Source organism: Uloborus diversus, chromosome 2, assembly GCF_026930045.1.
Source record: "Uloborus diversus isolate 005 chromosome 2, Udiv.v.3.1, whole genome shotgun sequence".
NCBI lineage: Eukaryota > Metazoa > Arthropoda > Arachnida > Araneae > Uloboridae > Uloborus > Uloborus diversus.
The window spans coordinates 39537920-39561126 of NC_072732.1; the positions used below are offsets into that span (position 1 = coordinate 39537920).

Genomic DNA, 23207 nt, shown 5'->3' on the forward strand with positions numbered 1-23207 from the left:
AAATTTTTTTAAGGCAAAAAAAAATCAAAATCAAAATTTTTTTTTTAAACGTAATCTTAGAAATGTGTTATACAATTTACTTTCAGCTAAGAAAATATTAGCAATGGTTAAAGAGGTTAAAGAAAAGAAAACTTTGCTATTGTTTTTAGCTATTCGTCAAGGTAACACCATTAATTGGAAAATTTTGCTTATGCTATGCATTGTGGTTTTTTTTAAAGTTATATAAATGTAATAGTGTTGAATGGTGACTTAAAAGAGTAATGTTACAATGTAGTAGAGTAGTGTACACCACCTAAAAGCGTAGTGTTACAAAATCTTGTTCAATTCCCTAAAATTGAAGAATGAAAAATCAGCAGAAAATAGATTTGGGTTTACAAAAAAAGTTGTGAACAATAATTTGGAGCATGAGATTCACAGAGCTCAGGGGTAATATTTATTTACCCATTTTTATTTTTACAAAAGAATATATACAACATTATACAGTTAATTTTAAATAACATTAGATACAATTATAATTGCAACAAAGAACTCAGCTAAATGTAACTTTTATAAACTTTTCTTCATTTGAGTGAATGTTGTTGTAATACTTCTATTTTGGAAACACAATAAATTTTTATGATAGTTACCTAACAAAAAAAAAACCAGACTCAGAAAATTGCTTTTTTTTTTCTTTTTTTTTTAAGTCTTTCAATTATCAGAACATTAACAGTATATCCTGGGTGGTGTATAGACTCACACGATGGTGATTTTAGGTCTCTAAATTTTTGTTTCCATGAAACCAAAAAAAAGTATAACACTTTTACACTAAATAGTTATGCAACAACATTAAACGATGGACAAATCTATAAAAGCAGGTGTACTGCAGATCCGCGTTTCGGAGTTAGCTTGGTGAAAGGAAGCCTTTTGCAATGCAATAATGGGTGAATTTATGGAGAGCAGGCTTTAAGCGTGCATAAAAAAGCAAGTTTTGCTTTTTTATGCATGATAGTACCCCTTTAAATATTCTAGTCAGATTTTTCGTTTCACTTTTTTCTGGCATTATTTTAGTTTTTAATCGAATTTCCTTAGATTTCCTGCTTTTTGAAACTAAAGTCCTAAAAAAGCAAATTTAAATTATCTTTGGTAACATCAGAGAGGAGAATGAGCAGGAGAGAATTTCCTCTAGGGAGGGAAAGTTGCCCCTATTTGCCCTCCCCCCCCCTCTGGCTACGCCCATTAGTGTACATAGGTTATAGTAATAATCTTATTGTTTGTTTATTGCATAATTCGTCCCGTGCCTTTTCCTTGATTTTTTTTTTAAATCTGTTTTCTAATTGCTCTTTTCTATTAGAGATTTGACCCACTCCATTTTTACAGATAATTTATTGAAAGCAGTTGGTGTGTCGAACATGCCGCATAATCCGTTTACCCAATTTGCATCGGTGACAAAGCTTGTAGCTCCATAAACATACCACTTGTCTCCCTTCTGACATACAAGTGGTCCTCCGCTATCACCCTATAAGAAGAGCGAAATACATTTAATTTTTAATCTAATTGGCATAATATCAGCACAAAAAAAAAACACTAATGAAGAGAATGTGACACATATGGCACTTTTACGTCTTGTTCAAACTGTACCTCATTTTATTCATTTCTGTCTTGGTATGAACCATGGAACAGAAATAAGTGCAATGAAATGAAATTGCAGAAATTTTAAACAAATATCAACAATAATTGTATTCATAATGTCCTTCCGAAGTCATGTTCTACAGTGTGAGCCGAGAGACGGCTTAACCAACTTATTTATTTGATTCTATAATTTTGTCTTGTTGTTCTTAGGTTTTTTCCTTCCATTTTATGTATCTTACTTGCATATGTTTTTAAACTCTTACACTATTTCGGCATAGAGTTAGGATTATGTCCAAAACGCTGCTGCATTGGAAATAAAACCAATTTCATCGGTAATGGAGTGACGGTATCTGACTTTTTTTAAAGCAGGATTTCTGAAATTGTAAAATCTTTAAGATTAGAAGCCGCGGCCTCCTTGGTAAGGTATCGGACTTGTGACCGGATTATTTTGGGTTCGATCCTAGCCGGTCGAAGATCTACCGTTGCAAGCCTCTGATGTTTTGAAATGCAAAATGTAACATTTTTTTTTACTTTTCATATGGCAGCTTGTGAACAGTTACATTAAAAATATAAAGATCAAAGAACACAGAATGCGACAAAAAGAGTCCATTGATCCAAAATTGTAAAATCTTTAAGATTAGAAGCTGCGGCCTCCTTGGTAAGGTATCGGACTTGTGACCGGATTATTCCGGGTTCGATCCTAGCCGGTCGAAGATCTACCGTTGCAAGCCCCTAATGTTTTGAAATGCAAAATGTAACTTTTTTTTTACTTTTAATATGGCAGCTTGTGAACAGTTACATTAAAAATATAAAGATCAAATAACACAGAATGCGACAAAAAGAGTCCATTGATCCAACGTATCTTATGCCCCCCTGTAATCCTCCACGAGAAAGGCCTTGAGCAGAGCAGGAGAGTGGAGAAGATATGCGGAACCCACCACCTCTCCAGAGCTGCACAGAGTGCATATCGGAAAAGGAACAATTTTAATTCTATAAAGATGCTTTCGTAGGTAGTCATGTTTGGTGGCATTTCACACTGAAAAAATACCCGTACCTACCACTATTTGTGGTTTTACCGTTTGGATGGGACCCTGAAAACATCTCAGTTTTTTTTTTTCTTTTTTTTTTTTTTTTCGCCGAGCAATTCCTGGTACAGCACTTTCAGAGGTATTGTTTCATTTGGTGGACTTTACGACCACGACATATGAAACATGCCCCGGTCACCATTAACAAACACAGAGGATCTTCAACCGACTGGGATCCTTGGTAACGAGTTCGACGCCTTACCGATTTGACCACCACGGCCCATGTCCGGTGGCAAAATAGAATTCAGTATGTAACATTGTAACACGTTTTAAAATGATCAGAGTAACTGTAAAATAGGACTCTCTTAAAAATAGCAGAAAATGTACGATTTAATAGAATAATAGTTTAAAAAACTAAAAAAACACGCGCTTTAGTATAGCAGAATGAGCTAAAAAGTTAAAATACTCTTTGGATGACAAGTATATAAAGTAATTGACCAAACACTTAATTTTACTGCAATAAAAAAAAAGCTTGGGGGGTTGCCTATTTACATTTTTGCATGGATAACAAGAGGAAGAAATTTAAAACAAGTGATAAGAAGCCCCCCACGCTTTTTGTCTATTACAGTTAAATTAAGTGCTTGGTCAATTACTTTATATACTTGTCATCTAAAGATTATATTTAACTTTTTAGTTCATCTTGCTACTAAAGCGTGTTTTTTAGTTTTTTAAACTATTATTTTATTTTTTACTTTTTAGTTCATTTTGTTTATTTCTGAAAAATATTAAATCCTTATTACTGTTTTTTTTTAAATAAGATTTAGATACTAAATATTGCTAACACTTGTAACTCTTAATTGAAATCTTTGTGCGTGTGTTCGATTTTTATAACGGAATGTATCTCTGTATTCTATTGCATTATTTGCAGCAGACATTTTGAATACTTTCTGGTAAATTCATGTCAAACATTGTTACACTCCGCAGCTCTGATTTGTACGTTGTAAGTAATTCTAATAGCCTCTGGCTATTTGTCCAAAGGAAAGTTGGACCCCCAAACATACCCACAAACATAGAAATTAAGCTAATAAAAGCGTGTTAATTAGCATAAACTAATAAGTTATCGTTAATAAATTAAATTGATTATAGAATATTGCATTGTCATCGGGTCTGAGGTTGAATTCCAAATTTCAAAAGAATTCGATCACAAAAAGTGGGCGAAAATTGAGTTGCAAGATTATAAATTTAATTTCGGTGTAGACGGGATTAGAACGTACACCCAATGATTCCCGGAGCGAAGACCCGCGCCTTAAACAGCTCAGCTACGAACGCTCATAAAGTGGTGTACTAACAGTAATAAGTCACTAGCTCTTAGTCCAAAGGAGAGTTACTCACAAACATACAAGTGAAGCTAATAAAAGTGTAACAGGAAATATCCAACGTTGTTTAGCACAAATAAACAGATCTGAAATCTGTTTATTTGTGCTAAACAACGTTGGATATTTCCTGTTATTCCTCGGCACAAAGGTATTTATTTATTGCTTAATAAAAGTGTGTTAAAAATTTAAGATAAGCATATGGTACTTACATGGCATACGCCGGATCTATCCCTCGACGGTCCCGCACAAATCATCGAGGTGTTGAAAAATTCCTGAAATATATTATCGCATGCACGTGCAGTTTGAATTGGATGCAGCGATTGCTTTAAAACATCTGTACTACCGGAGCCTAGAAAATAGTATTTGTGTGGAGCATTAGAATTGTTGAGCACACTCGGAAGCCATCGCAAGAAAAATTCAATTAATCCGACGTTCGATAAGTATACTTACAATCTTTTTTCCCCCTCATTAAAATGCATCTTATTTATTACTAGTGGTACCTACTTCTGCTTTGCCCGTAGTAGAAAATTAAAAGGTCATTCGGCTCGCCTGCATATTTACAATAAATGAATCATGAATTTCTCACCAATATGCTACGTTTATTTGCTCGTCCATGTTATGGTAATTCGCTCGGTGCAAAGGAATTAAATCCACCAACGGTGGTAAAACTAAAATCATAGAAAAAGAACAAAATCGAATTTTTGGAAAATCTCTTCGAGGTGCTCCCCCTTGTGCCACGAACTAATTTTGTGCCAAATTTCATGAAAATCAGCCGAGCGGTTTAGGCTCACATAACAGAAATCCATACATCCAGAGGTCCAGAGAAACAGACTTGCAGCTTTTTAGTAAAGATAAAGATTTCTCTACCATTTTTATCTGTCGGTTATCTAGATGTTCGTTATTCTTTTATCATATTTCGTGATTTACCCCTAATTTTAAAGCTTATCGTGCTAGCTGATGATGAAAAATAGACTAACAGTCTAAAAATGTACCATTTCTCTTAAATTTGAGATTTAAAATCACATAAGAGGTCTTTTAATATTTGAGTCCATTAAAGGATTGCAAATTTCCACTTAGATTGTTAGAAGAGGGAGCCGGGTAGCTCATTCGGTAGAGCATTCAGCTTTTAACGGAATGGTCCTGGGGTTGAGCCTCTGTTCAAGTGGTCTGCTGTCATAGCATTTTTAAAGTATGCATTTTGCCTCTAAGATTTAAGTTGTTAAAATGAATGCAGCAGGAATGCTCTTTGCTTTTTTTACTTCTTGATGCGGCCTTCATTAAGCATACTGCAGTATGATAGATTATGCATTTATAAGTCATTGTCGTAATATAGTTCGTGAGTTATTGAGCCCGTTAATTGTTTACCTAGCGAATATATGGAATTTTACAAAGGGTGTTTTTGCATGATATTTTTACAACGTTGCTATACACTTCTAGCGCGAATGCTTTGCACAGGTAGGCAGTATGTTGTTTCTCCCAAGGGGCTTTTTTATGACAGCGTCATAACTCCTTCAATATTTGCTCATACTTCATAAGTAAAGCATCAGTTTAAAGATTTCTTCCGCCGCTTTCGGCGAAAAATAAACAAAAAACTCACTTTGCTGTCGTTTTTCAAAAAATCGGTTTATGCTGGGTTTTTCTGAAGAATTTCTTTGATGTACTACGCCCGATGAGGCCGTGTGACTCAGGTGATTCGTGCGCTTTGTCGTTTTGAATGATTTTTTTTTTTTGCTTCTAGTTGACATTGATCCAAACTTCCGAGAATATATAATCTGAACTCACTGCAGGATTTCAAACGACAGTCGTATTGTTGCATTAACATCAGAACTGAAAATGTTTATTTTAGCATGGTAAATCGCAGTATCTTTAATAATGTTTCATAAAAGGCTATTTTTTCGCTTTTTTTTTCTTTTTTCTTTGTGCTTCTCTTCATAAAACTTCAGAAGTCATCATGCGATTCTATTTTTCACCGCCATCGATGAAAATACACAAACAATTCCTATTGTACATGAAATACACCGCCAGCTCAGTCAATTCCAGCCGAGGACTGTAGTTTCGTGCTTATTAGCACTCATCAGCCCGGCATAGGAAAGTGACTGAGCTAGAGATGGAAAACCTCTTAAGGAAGCCAAGAATGCCAAACAAACTGGTAGCTAATGTAAAATTAGCGCAAACCAGACGAATGACCGAAGCATGGTTCGGTTCAACTGGAGGATTGGAGGCAAGGCATGGTATATTCAGTAAATTACCGGCCCGATAGCCAAGGGCTAATGCTTCGGTCACTCGTCTGGTCTGCGCCAATTCTACATTAGCTACCAGTTTGTTTGGCACTCTTGGCTTCCTTAAGAGGTTTTCCATCTCCAGCTCAGTGACTTTCCTATGCCGGAATCACGAGTGCTAATAAGCACGAAACTGCAGTCCTCGGCTGGAATTGACTGAGCTGGCCATGTATTTCTGCTTTAGCCCTTGCTATTGGGCGGTCATTTACTGAATATATCATTCCTATTGTGACTGTTTTTAGAAATTTTACCATTGGGGGATTTTTTTTTTTTTTTTTGAATTACCGCTGTCAAATGCCAATGCTTCGCATGGGTGAGCGCTGAGCGGATACTCTTTTATTTTTACTGGTTGCCTAGAAAAACTAAAAAAAAAAATATAACGATTTTTAAAATTAAGAATAAAAATAATGTAATGACTTCATTAAATAATCATGAGAATCAAAAAAATGATTGCACTATTTATTTATTTTTTTAATGATTTTTTTTTTTAAATTGACCCTTGTTAATTTTAAGTCTGAGATGAACTTTACTATGCATTTTTTCATCAATGCCAAATAATAATAATAATAATAATAATAAATACATCAATAAATTTAGGATACAAATTTAAAAATGCACTGCAATTATGATTCATATCAAAAATAAACTCATTGAAAGTCTCATACGAAATGATTATCGATTACCTTCGTTATCGATTAGTCTATGGAAAACTTGAGTTAAATTTGTATTCATAACTTTTGTTTCCTTTAAAAAAAAAACTCACACACACTAATAACATTTTTGCTTCAGTAAAAAAAAGCTTCATTTTACTGAATTTTCATACAAAAACGTTTTGCATTTCTTTGAAAGGCGCAAATGTTAAATAGTTATAAATGTTTCAAAAGATACCGTAAAAATAATTAAATCGAAAAATCTGCTATTGTTACATTTGCACGAAAAAAAGCCCTTTCCGATTTTGTTCATTCAAAGCAAACTCGTTTGTTAAATCAAGATTTATTTAGGAACCGAATTTCCCACATCACTTTAGGCAAAGCTCAGCTATTCGAAAATGAAGAAAAAGAATATTCCAATTAGAAAATGAAACATTCTAACAAGGTGCCTTTGCCAAGAGCTCTCGAAGAAAAAGTGTTGTACTTCAGTCAAATTATTCCCTCAAACGTTATTGGAGAGAGATGGATGAACGCACAAACCAGCAAACATATATTTCGCCATCTTAAAATTCTACTTTCAAATGATTTGAGCGCAAGTGTTGCATTAATATTGTTCCAATATTAATGTAGTTTTTAGTGATGTTTTAACAAAACGTTATGCCTCCTTTCTCGCATTTTCCAATACTTTTAATAATTTGTTTATCTATATATTTTTATCTCTCTTCATTTGCTTCTATAAATTTTAATTTTAACTGATTTGCATTTGATTTTTCGAATTTGCTTATTAATTGATTTAATTACATTTTTATTGATTTATTTTCGTAAAGAAGGTAGACTAAAAATTAAGTCATTCAGTAGGTGACTGTAAAAATTAAGTTTACTTTCAACGGAATTTTTTCAGTGAGATTTACTACCGACTTACAAACTGAAATAATGTCATAAACGATAGAGGTCACTTGGACATAGATTGCAATGTTTTCAACCAAGGTGAGCCATCAAATTTGAAGTCAGTTTGGCGGAATTAGTGATTTTTAGCAATATTCCCATAGAACATACGCTATAATTGTCGATATTTGCAAAATGAGTCTATTAACCCCTTCAGTCGGAATTATGAAATACTTGACCAAAAATGTTAATGGTAAAGGGTATCTTATAGACAAATTTTCATGCTTGTAGGATAAAAATTAAAAGAGTTATGGCACGTCCAATATTCCAGATCGGTATTTTTGAAATTAATATTTCATATAAAAAAACGGTAAAATACCAAACAAACTTCATTACAAAATCTTCTTCAAACAATAAAAAAACATAATATAAGCGTTTGAAACGATTAATTAAAGGTTATATATTTTTAAAAAATCAGGAATAAAACCTCACTTTTCAGACGAGAAACCATGGTTGGAAAAATTGAGCCACTCTCTATCTTCTAATTCTTACATGTCAGTGTTGACAATCCCAAAACGAAAAAAAATTTCACATATTTTATAAGCAGAATGTAAAGAGTCAACTACAAAAAAAAAATCAAGTATTTTAATCAATTATTAAATAATTAGCAGCTGTTTAAAGTGTAAGGCCGGTATACCGGACACCAGGTCTGAAGGGATTACAGACTTTTCTGTATGGGAATAATTTCTGAAAATGCTAAGTTTCTCTCTATAACGCCCTACTATATCGTATTTGTGTTCATTATACACGCTCCACATAGTTTTTGTTCATTCAGTTCCGGATCTCAGACGCTACGGGAGAAATTTTTTTTTTCTGTAAGCTAAAAGAAGTACATTACCCCTAGTGATGCCCCATCCAGTTGCATAACATTTTTGTCCCACCTTCAACTCTTCGTTCAGCTCCGGTAAGCAGGCTGGCTTAACATGTGGACTGATGACTACAGGCGCGTTCAATTTGATCAAAACTAAGTCGTGGACGATATCAAAGATCCCATCCTTTACAAACTGGAAAATAGGTTAAAATGAATTTTGGAAAATGGATACTGTTCAGCTCCTACAAGTTGAGCTATGGCCTTGAACAAATCCATTTCTTTCAAAGGAGAGCAATCAGTAAGAAGAGGCGTTGTTAGGCGTGGTTGGGCTACCATTGTAAACCCTTTCATTGGTGAGAAAATCCTGAACCGCTTGCTATTAGTTAGGTATAGTAATATTGTTCGCCAAATGGGCAATACACTGCCAACTAAATCCTTAAGTTCTTAAGTCCTTTTTTTTTCACTTCTATTTCAAGTAATGGAATCGTTCAATCGGTCGGGGCTCAACTTGCCAGAGCTGGACAATACTTATAACGTTTCTAATTAGAATCATGAACAGATGATTTTCTAAAATCAAAGAGGAATTAGCATTGAAAATATTAGTGAAAAATAGTAAAAGCAGGTTATAGTACTATGTAATAGAAATGGCACACAAAAACTGTTGTCACGAAACATTTATTTTGTTCTTTATCTACCTACCTAATCGATATCGACAGGGTAAGATATAGAATAAGTGCTCCAGTAGTCCGCCACAAGGACATAAAACTGCTTATAAATAGAATATGTACAGCTTAAAATCGGATATGATGCATTCCCACATTCCTTTACCGATCCCTAATTATCATCCGATAACAGTGAAGTTGTAAGTACTTTTTATAAAGTAGTAATGAGTTATTTTATTTCAAATGGTGTGCCCATCATCCTATTTTGCAATCCTGCTTTTTCTTTTTCTTTTTGTTAAGACACGTCATCCTTAAATGTTAAGTACCCTTCTTTTTTTCCCTTCTACTGTAAATTTGCTTTTACTTATGTTTTAATGGATTGTATGACATAACGTATCAATTAAAAAAAAAAAATCTCCTCCTCTGACTAGACTATTTTTAGAGGGGTGGCCGCCCATTGGGTACTGAATTCGTATGCACTTCCAATAGTCGGCCTTGGCAGATTAACAACTATTCTATACTGTTTGGTTGATGCACCCAGTAGTCGACTACGTACTTAATATGGATTTTCTGATTTTTATCAAATAGTAATTGAAATAAAGTATTGATACTGCGGCAATTTAGCTGTTTTGAGTGAAATTTCTATTTCTAACAATATTTCATCAAAAGAAAATGCTTAAATTTTGTACCTTATCTTTTTTTTTTTTTTGACAAAAAGAGTCGTTTCATTATTTTAGTTTCTAATGCTGATTTTAGCTTAGAATTCTCAAAAACAGGGTTGAAAACAGTTCGTAAATTCAGTCCGTCGTTGCGTTTAGAATAAAAGTTTTAATACTCAACTTGTCATTACCAAATGATAATTTATCAGGGGGGTTTTTTTCCAATCAAATCATGATGCGTTGATGAAATTGATAAAACAAATGATCTTAATGCAATTAGTATTTAAGTAGCAATAAATAAACAATCCCATTGTAAGAAATTGAGATGTAATACTTCATTAATTACGTTAGCTCAAATTATTTCAATGAGTGTCAAACCTCTGATTATTTTTTCTGTTTCTCATTTTTCTAAACTATGTGCTTCACCAAAGGTTCAAAAAACCTATATTCTATTCAAAATAATTATTCCAAATGTTGGTACCACTTCTTCTGATATTTTTATTACTGTTTCTAACCAAGTATTTAATTCATAAGGTTTTCTTTACTAGGAAATCAAAATTTACTTTTTGTTTAAAAGTATGCTTGATTTCTTTTGAAATAGCATGGTTTCAAAGTTGTATTACGTTGGTACCCACTCCATTTTAGTTTATTTATTGTTTACTAATCTTCTTGTTTAAAGCTTTATGATTACTGACATCAATTTCTCAATCTCCATTTACCCACATACAGTCACGTCATTTGAGCAACAAGGGGGGGGGGGGGGGCAATTGATCCTCTGTATTTTCAAAACTATTTAAATATGCATTTTTGCTTGTATTTTGATGCTTTTTTTCCAACAAGATTCATTGAATTCATACCCTTTGCCCCCCCCCCCCCCTCCAGAGAAACTTTGAAAATACGGACTTGCCAACATAATTCGTCTTACTTCAGTTCGTTCACAACAAAAGTACCTTTTTTTATAATACATTTTGTTGTATTATGTGTCTACGATTGCCAATCTTTTAAGTTCCTTTCAAACAGATTTTTACTTGTTTTGTTTTGAGGTGAAATTTTTTCAAAACTACAATTTTAATTTGATGTTTCATATGTTGAGGCTTCGTTCTAAGGAACATGGACCAGTCAAGTGTCAATCAGATCGATCATTAATTCAATCTCTAAATTCTATCAACTCTTTTATTAAGTCTGTATCTTAGCATACACAGTTAATAAAGGAACGTTTTCCGCCAGGGGGGGGGGAATCTACTTTCTCATGTCTCAAAAACCCCGGTCTTTTCCATTCTTTAACTTCTATTTTCGCTGTATGTGATACTACTTTAGTAAGTGATGTGGATGATAAATAATAAAAAATGTATTGTGTGTGATACTTACCCAAACTGGTTGCAAATTGAAAAAAAATATAAACATAGATGTTACGAAGACATCAAGAACGTAAATTCTTTCGTAATTATTGGAATAATTAATTTTGTAAGTATAATGCTTTTCTGCAAGTTTTGCATTGAATTTTGTTTAAATTTTTTCACTCATACCCCATAAGAGTAATGAAAATGAAACGGCCGACTACTGGACTCATACATGGCCGAGCACTGGATTTCTATGGCCGACTATTGGAGCATTTTCTCGTGTTAACAATAGGTTAGTTTTTAAAATAAAATTGTTTTAATTTCTTAAACAATTTAGTGAATCATTATCAGAAAGGTACAGTCTAAAGTCTTACAATGTTTTTGTTGTTGTGTTGGTTGCTTAAATTTATAGGTTAACAAAAAACAGCAATCGCTCTCTTAAGTGACCGTCTACTGGAGCTTTTACCCTATGTTAGCATTCTTTTCGCTATACCATAAAGGGTAAGTGCACCAATAGCCGGCCACAACGATATAAAAAAATCCTATAATTCATATTATCTAGTTTAAAATCAAATATGACGCATTTCCGCGTTTACGTACCTATCCCCAGATACCAACCAACAGCAGTAAGTTGTGGATAAATTTTCTTGAATTAGTACTAAATTATTTTACTTTATACGGCGTGTTCGTCCTTCTCCTTTGCAATTCAACTTAATTTTCAGCAAACTAGAAATGGCTTTTGATTTGAAGAAGTGTATAAGCTTATGTTTCAATGAAAAAAATGAATATCTTTTTGTACTTAAATGGGTTTAAAGTGTAGGGCTGACCACTGGATAACGGTTTCTTCTGCATTTCTAATAGTTGGCCATGGTAGGCTAATTTTTGATACTGTGCTGTTTGAAATGTTTGGTTGATTATACCTAGTCAGACACGTTCAAATTAATACGTAGTCAGCCACCAAAATCGCAGTCAGCAACGTTCTTAAAATAGCTTTTCTAATGTTCATCAAATAATAAGTAAACTAGGGGACTATGTTCGCTGTTGGCTTTGCTAGTTTACCCGATTTTTACATCATGTCAAAGTACTTAAAAAGTTGCACAAGATGAAATTGATCCAAAGTGCGAGGGATAATTAGAACACCTCGCAATTTGTCAGTTTAAGTTATTCTAAACCTGGCTTATCTTGATTTTTAAAGACTTATATTCACAGTTTACGTCAACTCTCGCACAAATTTGGCAGGGAGGTATATTTTTGCACCCGGGAATGGTTGTAGGGTGGTTTTCAAATGCCAAAAAAGTACTAAACCGTTCAAATCTTAATTTTAGGACCCGGAAATGGTATTAAATGGTTCATTCTACACGAAATAATTACTCAATCGGTTCAATTTTAGACTCATTTGAAAGTTCACGATAAATACACTTTTAAAAGATTTCCTCCTTCAGATTTGAAACAAACAAGGCCCTAAAAATTACCAAGAGAAAAGTTATAAGCGTTTTTAAGTAAGATAAAATCAGTTTTAAATTCGAAATTTATCGTCTGCATTGGGCTCAGTTTTAACTGCAGTGAATATTTATGGAGAAGAAAAATCTGTTGCCATTTTTTTCTTGAGTTTGAACGAATAAAATCGTTGCTTTTGCTTTGAGGCTTTTCTTGTAATCGGGAGATTTAAACTTCGTTCCTCTTTTGTTATTTTTCCACGATTTACTAAGTTTTTTGTACTCCCGGCAGAAGAAAATCAAATATTTCAGTAGTATTAATGGAGAATTCTACTACTCACGTTTTAATGTAATCGCGAATTTTAGATTTTCGGTTAACGTTGTTTAAGAATGTTTGATACTGGTACGGATTTGGAGAGACTGATGTCATTATTCTAATTGAGGCTTTTGGAGAACTTTTTTAAGGCTATGGTTCCAATTCTGATGGGGAATAAAAGAGAGAATGTTGATATTATATTGAAATTTCTTTCTCATTCAGACAGGGGGTTTTAGTACTATTTTCCTTATCTAGTTATATTTATAGGATTGTTGACGATTTATTTGAAAATTCTTACCCGTATTCTTTCAGGGATATTTAGAAACAGATGCCTTTAGAAATTTAAGTATTTTTTTTTTCTAATGGAGAGTTTAATGGACCAAATGGAGATTTTTAGGGGATGTGATCCTTATTCTGATAGGAATCTTTAAAGACTATTGTCATCGCTCAATAAAGGTTTTTAAGGGACTAATGTAGAGATTGTAACGGGAATTTTTGGGACTGTTGTCCTATTTTTAATGAAGATTTAAAGTGTCTGTTGACACTATTATGGTTCTGTTGCCTTATTCAAATGTTTTTATTAAAGTTTATCCTTATTCATTCGGGTATTTTGAATATTAGGGGAGGATAAACTTATCTACAAAGCTTCCTCATTCGAATGGAAAATTTAAGGACTAAGGTCCCAACTTTTACGGAACTTTTAAGAACTGTCATCATTGTTCCGATGGGAAATTTTTCACTTTGCTTTTTTCTCTTATTCAATACCTGATTGTTGAACACACGTCCCTTGACATAACTTTTATTTCCGAATAGGGCGTGCAACGCCGGGCAACACAGATAGTTGAATATAAAAAAAATATGCCTCTTCAATTCAATTTCAGTGTTCTATACTTTGCTTTATAAGTTGAAATAGTCAATGTATCTGTAAAGACACATTAAATTCAAATACTATTTTACACTCTCGCCACAATTGATGCTAATGCCGCCATATCCCTCATTTCTCTAAATACCTAACAGTATGGCAAAAAAATAAAACTCATTCAATTTCTGTGCTCATTTTTTCAAGTTTCCCTACAACTTACTTTACGACTTATCACAAACGTCGCTGTAGGTTATAAACGGCCCTGTACTTATGTATTCATCTACTTCAGTACTGATGGGCAGGTTTTAATTAATGTCAGTTAAAAGACGGAAACTCATTATTCATGCAGCGTAATTTATAAAAAGATCTAATTAATCTCACAAGTTTTGCCATTCAGTTTTTATGTTATTTGTCTTGAAAATATTTGAAGTAATTTCAAATATGTAATCCCAAATAATAAATCTAAATGATGGAAAAGCGATCATTCTTTTAATGGAACGATGCTTTTTGCGACAAAGAAGTGTCATTTTTCTTATAGGAAATGACATTTTCATATTTTTTTTCTATAATTAAATATGTTGATGAAATCAAATTTTCCTTTTAGGTCTTTAGTTGTTTTTTTTTTCTTTTTGTGTTGGTTTCGTTTATTCTAGTTCTCTTCGTTTAAAAATAATAAAACGGTAAAATAATTTTCATCCCATCCTGATCGTTATAATTTATCGCATACAAGAGGGAGCATAGCTTAAATATTTGTTTTAGAATCATAACTTAAATATTTATTCAAGAACATAACTTAAATAATTTATTCTTTGATCACGATTTTCTGTTTAAATACAGCTTTATCAAACAAGTTCGGTGGTTTAAGTTTTGTCACGTATACAGTTTTTTTTTTTTTTTTTTTTCAAGTAGAAGCAACGCAAGACCCAAAAGTAACCCATGCTGCAAGAAACTAGAAAATATTGGAATTAAATCCTTATATTGTAGAGGCTACTGCAATCGACAAAATATGTAAAACCATTTGATAATTCCGGATTCCTCAGTTCTTCGGCATGCCCAAATTTGGAATTTTCCGAATTTCAGAACATTATGTTTTACATATTACATTCTCTTTTCAATTTATACGAAATAAAATAAAAACTATTGTTTACATATGGGTATGACTTGCAGATGGAGTTTGATATCCTATTTTACTCATGAAATAAATGTGTTAAATAATGAGATGATTAAAACGCAAGGAAAAATACATTGGAATCATTAAAAGAGGAAAAACTTTTATTAAGTCGACGAATTATAAGCATACCGATATTTTATTTTTTCCCGTACGTCTAGAAAGCAGTAAAAAACTAGCGCAAATTTATTTGTTTTCCTCCTTTCTCAACTTTCATTGTCTGGCTTTCCATACGTAAGCTCACTTCTTTTGCATTGAAAAGGGACCTTTTAAAACCAAAGCACGAAAAAGTAATTTCCTGCAAATTTGGGTCCTTTTCCGTTGTTTTATTTTCTTTAACCACTCGCAGATTAAACTAGTTCATCTTCTATAAAGGTTAAGTTTCAATAATGTTTGTGGGGTTTACGCACGTATCAGAATTACAAGGGAATTGTTTTATTGATCAGTGATATAGAACTGTATGATGAACATAGCTATGCAAGGACTGAACACAACTGTCCTCAAAACACTAAGTATTGAAGCTTCTTTTTATTTATTTCTCACTTGTTAACAAGGCTGTGAAAGTTTTTTCTGAATGTACTGACTGATTAAACAGTTGTTGAATAAGTTATGAAGGTTTCTCTTACTTGCTCTGTGTCGACTCCAAAAATGTAATATTCTTTACCATATCGAACTTGTTCATAGGGGTCCTTTTCGTACTTGTGATGGTTTCCGAGATGTACTCTCATTTCGTAAGGCTTTCGGACGCTGCGAAATAACAAAACAAATTGGTAAAGGAACAATTTAAATTTCAGTAAAAATTACACAACATATAGAAAACTAATAAAGGAAATGCATTTTTTTTAAAAAACAATTGTTTTCAACATCTGAAAAAGAGATACTGATTACCATATTGGTGATTAATCTAAGGGTTAGTTTGGAAACAAGGAACTGTCACATCGGTGGCACCATAAGTGCTCGGAAAAGGAAAACTTTGACGTCACCTTGTTCTTTGACGTCACTTACCAGAGTTCGGAAATGCTTGCGGTCCCTCTGTGGCAATCGAACACACACACACAAGGTTGCAAGCCTATCCAAGAATTATAGAAAGTTGGCTCATTACATCGCTGATAACTTTTTAAATTTTAAAAATATTAGGTGGATTTTTTTATGAGTTGCAGGATCTACCTGAGCTTTGGATTATGAAAGTTACAAATTACTATCTTTCGCGTATGTACAGTGAAAAATTAATTGCTTAGATCGTTCATATTTCATTGATTTTCAATATTTTAACTTCAACTTTTTTATTATATTTTTCTGATATGCTGTCAAATAAACCCTGAAAAACCCTGAAAGTTAGTAACGTTTGACGAAAAACTCTGCGTGATATAAGCCGAAAACCTTCAAAACAAATTTGTATTTTTAAAAGAAATGCTTATATCTCCATGGGTGTAAGAGATACTTTCACGAAAATATACAAATAAATTCTAGATAGCTTTGAAACTTATTTGTGAAATTTATAGATTATTCCTCGCTATTTACAATGAAAAATGATCAAAACCTTTTTTTTCCTTCAATTTGTTGCTGGTCCTCTAAATGAATAGTGGACTTAATTTTTATTGGAAAATGACAGCTGAAGTTTACATTTATGTGAAAAAAATTACAGAGCAATTGATCTTTTATTTCTCTAGAAATCCGTAAAAATGTGAGTTTTTTGAAGTGTCCAAATACTTCTAGTTCATATAGTGTACACTGGTGTGCAAATATTAGGGACGAGACGGTTTTTTCAATACAACTTTTTACAAAAGCTTTCCAAATCAACACATTTAATACCGTAAGATCTCCAATATGTAAGGACATGTGTAATGTAAGCAACACTTACTAAAAGAGAAATCAGAGGGAGTAAAAGAAGCTTTATTGAAAAAGTAGCATGGAGCGCGAAGGCCGAAACATCCCTGTGATGGGTGTCCAGCAAGAAACATCCGGTCTTTAGTAGGGGATATGATCTGCCCTGACTGCTAGGCAGGTTTCACAGCGTCTGCCTATGTTGAGAATGAGGGTGTCAATGAGTTGTTGAGGCATTGCTGCCCATTCGTCTTGCAGCGCCACTCGAAGCTCCCGAATCGTTACTAGTGGTAAGGTACGAGCTGCCAAGCGTCTGCCTAGAAAATCCCATACATGCTCGATGGGATTGAGATCCGGAGATCGTGCCGGCCAATCCATACGTTCAATATCCGAACTCAGATAGAGGAATTGAAGTCGTGAACATTTCTATATTATGTTAGAAAGTCTGAAATGTGATCAAATGCCTTAAATGACAAGTTTTAATCCAAAATGAATTCAATGTGAAAAAAGTACCAAGACTTTGTCTATCATAAACCCAAACAATAAATAGAACCCAATATATTCAAAAACGCACACAATACGGAGGATGGGGAAGAGGATCTACTGTAGAAATCAGTGAGGATGCCATTTTTCTCTCCGATTGTTCATTCTTTTCACCCCTGCTGCCTGTCTTTTAAAAGGTGCCCAATTTTCGCCCTAGTAAGAGGTGCCATTTCGGCTCCGCATTGGGTGTCGCTGGTGAACAAGCGTTTCACCCCTGAAAGGTGCCAAACGCAACCTGTAGTTTTAACAGTGTATACATTGCAATAAAACAGTTATTTACAAAAAACAGCTGAGGAAATTAAATCTTTCTGAATTTGTGGCATTTTCTATGATACGGCTAATGTTAAATTAAGGGTCATTGAGCACCGTCTTAAAATTTGAGTAAGAAACTAGAACGCTTACAGCATAATATTATTAGTAAATGTAAATAAAATAGGGGGTTGTCCTGGACTCTAACTGAAAAAGAAATTTTTTGAACCACCCTATTGTGCACCTTCCCTTTTGGTTGCATTTGAATGTTCTTAAGGGATCTTTTGTACTTTTTGGGGGGAAATCAATGTTAATATCAATGAAAACTCAAGTGGTGTTATAATTTGGCAAACACTTGCCAACTATCGCCGAGGTTTTGGTCACCGACAAATTTGGCGGGATTTTTTTTTTTAATTTGTTTCTGTTTTGCCACTATTGGCTATATTTAGAGAATTTACCATTGAATCACATTAAAATGTCCAATGTTTGAAAAATTAATCTGTATAAAACGGTTTTTTTTTTCTTTTGCTTCAGTTCGCAACAAACTTGGGGCAAAAATATTTAAAGTGTTTCTTTGCTTCCTCCAAGGTACTACCATTATTTTTTAAAGTATATTTATCATGGTTTGACGAGAAGTTTAAAGCCAGAGGACATATTTTAAAGTTTTTTTTTTTAATTTTCTTAAATATATGCAGTACAATGCGTTCTTCAATCTTATCAGATGACATTTTATACCTAGTTTTAGAAAGTTGCTTTAATGCATAAGTGCACTCAAATAAAGTTAAATAAAATATCTCATTTCGATGGAAAATATCCGTGTAAGATTTTATTCCTTGAGTTATTTCCACCGTGATAGTAATTTGACAAGTTTATCAGAGTATGTTCAATTATGAAGATTATCTTCACAACCGATATTAAAATAACTTCTCCTGTTTCCTTTGCCAATCAAGAGATTAAAGATTCTTGCCTCAAGTCATTTCCTGTTTAAAACTTTGAAAAATATTGAATAAATAATCTTGGGGAAATGATTTTTGGTTCACAAGGGTTTTCTCAAACAAGAACGAATTAACTTGTTTGAATTAGCTACAAATGTTTAGTTCAAACCAGATATTGAACTTTCCTCAAATTTTAAACTATGAAATCCCGAAAGAATGCATTGAATGGGGTTTTTTACGGCTTAAACATTGGAAGCTATCTTCAAAAACGACCAGCGTTTTTGTTATTAAACTTTTTTAAAAAAGTAAAATGTTTCTGTGACTGGAACATCTGCCTTTCGGTTATGAAGGAATTTCGAAGTTAAAAGATGGTTTTTTTGAGTGCCATAGAATAGATGTGTCCAAAAAAAGTTAAAAGCACACTTCTGTTTTGTAACTCAAGTTGTCCTTTCCGAAAAGACTGTATGGAATTTGTCTAGCAATTGTATGGAATTTGTCTAGCAATTGTATGGAATTTTTATCTCAAAGTTCTGGCTTGCGATCAGAGGCGGACTGTGAGGTCTGGGGGGTGGAGATGCGCTGGAGAGGGCGCCAACCTTGGGGGGAAAATGTGCAAAAAGGGAAAAAAAGGTGCAAAAGGGGGGGGGGGAGTGCAAAAAGGAAAAAAAATAGGTGCAAAAAAATGGAGAAATTCAACAACTAAAAACAGGTGTCAATCTTGAGGGCGCATCGGCCCGCGAGCCGGAGGGCCAGTCCAGCCCTGCTTGCAATGATTCTTTTGTAGCACTCAGTGCTTACCTTGGCATGCAGTGAGCAGCTGAAAGCACCCATTCCGTGTTCAGGAGAGTCCCGCCACAAAAGTGACCATTTGGCAACAGATAGTCTGTCTGGAGATCGGCCTGCCACGGCCAGCTGCCTCTGATGACTTCTCGACCTCCAACTATTCTGTCGAAAAGTCCGCTCGAATTGGCTGGCTGAATGTCGGGAGTTCCACATGTCACGGGAACAACTGGTGGCAAACCTACCCACAAGTTGGGAATGAAATATTAAATGCGCGTTTACTTTTGACTTCATATTCCTTTTGGCGAGATGAAAGTAAAATTTCAACAATTAAACGATAATGTGCTTTGGATGTTACCTGGTGACGCTATAAATTGGGGACCAACTGGCAAGTTTGTTGCCGAAATTTGGTCGTGAGATATTTTGTTGAAATGGTGATATTGGCGACAATTAACGGGATTCCCGCACTTCTACGTTAATGTCGAGATATCAACAATCTTCATAAAACATTTTTCTACGTCATTTAACAGCTACACAAATACCTCACTCTAGACGCATTTCACTAATCCCAAAAGTTTTTTTTTATTTTAGTTAAAAATATAATAATTATGGTCAAAGCTACATGACAAAACTAGAACCCCTGAAAGAAGACTTGACAAACGTATTCCACCCTTTTCTGCTTCTAAAGGAATGGATGAGTAAAGGAATCATGTAACATTTCACACAATATCCAAGGTATTCTTTGAAAACCTTTCAAAAATTATACCTTGAATATTTTGCGAAATTTGTAGTCAGCAACCACAGCATTACTTAGTTGCTGAGAACAATAAACCATTTTCTACTTCTTTTCGTGAGTGAATTACTAACAGAATTTAGATACTAATTTAAAGTTTAGAATTATAAGAAGATACCAAGCATGGAAACTTTTTTTAGCAGTTACCTCACCGGTTGTGTCCAACTTTTACCACTGAACTGTAAAATCTGCTGGAGTGCTGAAGCATCGAACGGTTTTATCAGACAGAGTAGCAAACAAAATATTTTTTTTAATAATAACGAAAGAATGACAGTAGAAAAAGTCTATCGACCCACAGTGAATGAAATATGGAGTTCGAAATGGAGACCTAAGAGCAAAACTGTCTGAAATTTAAAATACGAGTGTTTTAATAATATAAGATCACATTATAACGCATTCCAATGTTGAATAACATTTATTCCCAACTGATAGTATAAGACAGATCTTTGCGATACTGAAATTCTAAAAGTATTTACTTTTTCTCTCTGGCAATAAAAAGAAAATTGACTAGCGCCTTGTGGGAAAATTTCATTTAAAATATATGTTCAAAAGACATTTCCTAACCCGCGATGAATAATCTTTACACTTTTTTCTCATGCTCCCAGTATCCGTCTAAATTAAATTACGGATAAAATTGATAGTGTATTTTCATTGTATGACGCATTTTCGTCAGCGCAGATGATGGCGTTATCTAATAATAGTACATTTCGATACTAAATCAGACGCATTCGCAATTAAAAAAGCACATTTAAGTAAATCTTTGCCCCTCGTGGCTAATGATGAAACAAAATAAAGCCGAAAAGTGGCATCATAAAGAGAGCATTTTTACAACGGCACAGGCAAGAAACCATTTTAACACTAGAACGACTGACATTTTCTGTATACCTAGAAAGACTGAAGGGGCCAGTGTGGCCCCTACCCATTTTTGGAGTGAATTCTTTTAAAAATTCTTCCTGGGGGAGTCCACATGCCTGATACATCTTCTTTCATGACTAAATAAAAACTTAGTACTTAATTATTTTTAATTTTTCTCTCTACTGGGCAAAAGGTTGAACTAGTTTTCCTTTCTAAGAGCAATGGTCACCGTTAGGATGTTAAGCAGTCGGTACTGTTTATAGCATTTGGATATCCAACCGGCTGCATAAAGAGGAAGTTACAGGTTAAACTAGAGTGAATGGCATTTTTTTTTATGCTACAACAATTAGGAGAAAGGAAAAAAATAAATTTTTTCATTGTCAAAATGCTTAGGGGCCACTGTGGCCCCTCCCGTCTTTCTAGGTACAAAGATCAATATTAACAGTACTATGGGCGAATGATTAAATGATTAAAAAAGCATTCAAATAGTGTCATATAATGAAAAGTCAGAAAATTCCATTAAGTTCCGTTTGATATTATCCGAGTTATTAAACAACAAACTACGCGAGGGGCCACACAGGCCCCTCCGTCTTTCTAGTGTTAATAGAAGTTAACAACACGCTAAAACCCTGGGTCTTAGCAACAGCTGACGTTCTAAGCTGTAAGTTAAGTACCTTTACGTCTCATTTTTCGGACAGATAGTTTCTTTGTTCAAACAAATCACAATTTTTTACGCCAGTTGCAGCTTGATGGTCACAAAAATCAGTAAAAAGTAGATCAATGTTTTGTGCATTGCAATATGTTTATAAGCGAAAACTTACCACAATTTTCTTCATCGGTTCCGTCTCCACACTCGTCATCCCCATTGCAAAGGGAGTCCCTATTTGAAAGGCACTTACGGTTTCGGCATTCAAACTGCCCTGGAAGACAGAGATCTGGAATAAAAGAGAATATATCTGTAACGTCTGAAATTAAGAGAAATTGTTCCCGATTCAGCTATGAAAAATAAAGGTAGAAAAGCTATAACTGACACTATTCTTAATTAAACACCAACTTTTCTTCCTACTTTCGCCAGATATGCACAAATATTTTTTAAGTTCATATTAATCCTATATTATATAGCAAGCTCAAAGCGCGTAGGCATTTGTATGCCTCCGCATTGTGTGCAAGCTGCGAACTATGCGTATGTCGCCCCAACACAATCGAGTTTCAATCAGTCATAGCGAAGCAAAAGTGAAGTGGCATGGCGTAACCAGGCTTTAAATAAGAAAAATGTTACATATCTAAAAAAAACTGAAGGTATGTAACTTGTGATTAGTCGAAGACCAGTTTATTTTTTTAATATCAATAATATTACACTATTCTTACACCATCCACCTACAAACCACGATAGCCATTTCGTTTGTTAAGGTTATAATTATTGAAATAAAAAACGCGCCTTCGGTCAATGCGGGTAGGGCAAAGCTGTTATAAGATTTAATCATATATTTATATATAATTTCTCGACACATGTGCTGAATTAGATTTTCAATTTCAATAGGATAAGTATAGCTTTACAAAAGTTATTCTTTAGGATGGCAATTGGTTAGTCAATTAATTTAATCAGTTATTTCTTTATGTTTTATAAACAAATGTTCAGACTTGGATTTTCAATTTAAATTGGATAAATACAACGCTTTTATTTCTTTTTTTTAAAGTATAATTGCAGTCAGCAAGTCAATTAATTTAATTATTTATAGCTTTATATTTGAATGGCAAATGTACGAAATCACAATTAGTTAAGTTTAACCGCTTTACTAGAACGTCTTACCCGCATTAGGCTCCCTGGTCGTTCAAAGCGGGTTTTTCAAGTGTTTGAAATGTTTGATAATAAATAAGTATTGGTTTTGAACTAATGCAAAAATCACTTTTTATTTCGAAGTTCAAAAACCCTGCTAGGAAATAAAACCAAAATTCTTGTGCTACAAATTCAAAAACTACAAATTTCGAGTGTTCTTCGTTAATTTACCCGCTTTGGGCTACCCTCCCCTATTTCCAGCCTTTTTATTGATTATATATTTTCAAGCTCTAATTCCCAAGAGGCAATCAAAC

At 33.8% G+C, this 23207-nt stretch overlaps 1 protein-coding gene across 1 annotated transcript in view; it reads right to left on the bottom strand.

Moving 5' to 3' along the window:
* Positions 1 to 960: 960 nt before the first annotated feature.
* LOC129216984 (chymotrypsin B-like) overlaps positions 961 to 23207 on the bottom strand; it is a 49124-nt gene continuing 26877 nt past the window's right edge. The window contains exons 4-9 of the mRNA XM_054851208.1: positions 21938 to 22051; positions 19487 to 19709; positions 15764 to 15884; positions 8722 to 8887; positions 4219 to 4358; positions 961 to 1495 (exon numbers count right to left, since the gene is read on the bottom strand). Of these exons, the coding sequence (XP_054707183.1) occupies positions 1310 to 1495; positions 4219 to 4358; positions 8722 to 8887; positions 15764 to 15884; positions 19487 to 19709; positions 21938 to 22051 (950 nt within the window). The 3' untranslated portion in view covers positions 961 to 1309. The remainder of the gene's footprint in view (positions 1496 to 4218; positions 4359 to 8721; positions 8888 to 15763; positions 15885 to 19486; positions 19710 to 21937; positions 22052 to 23207) is intronic.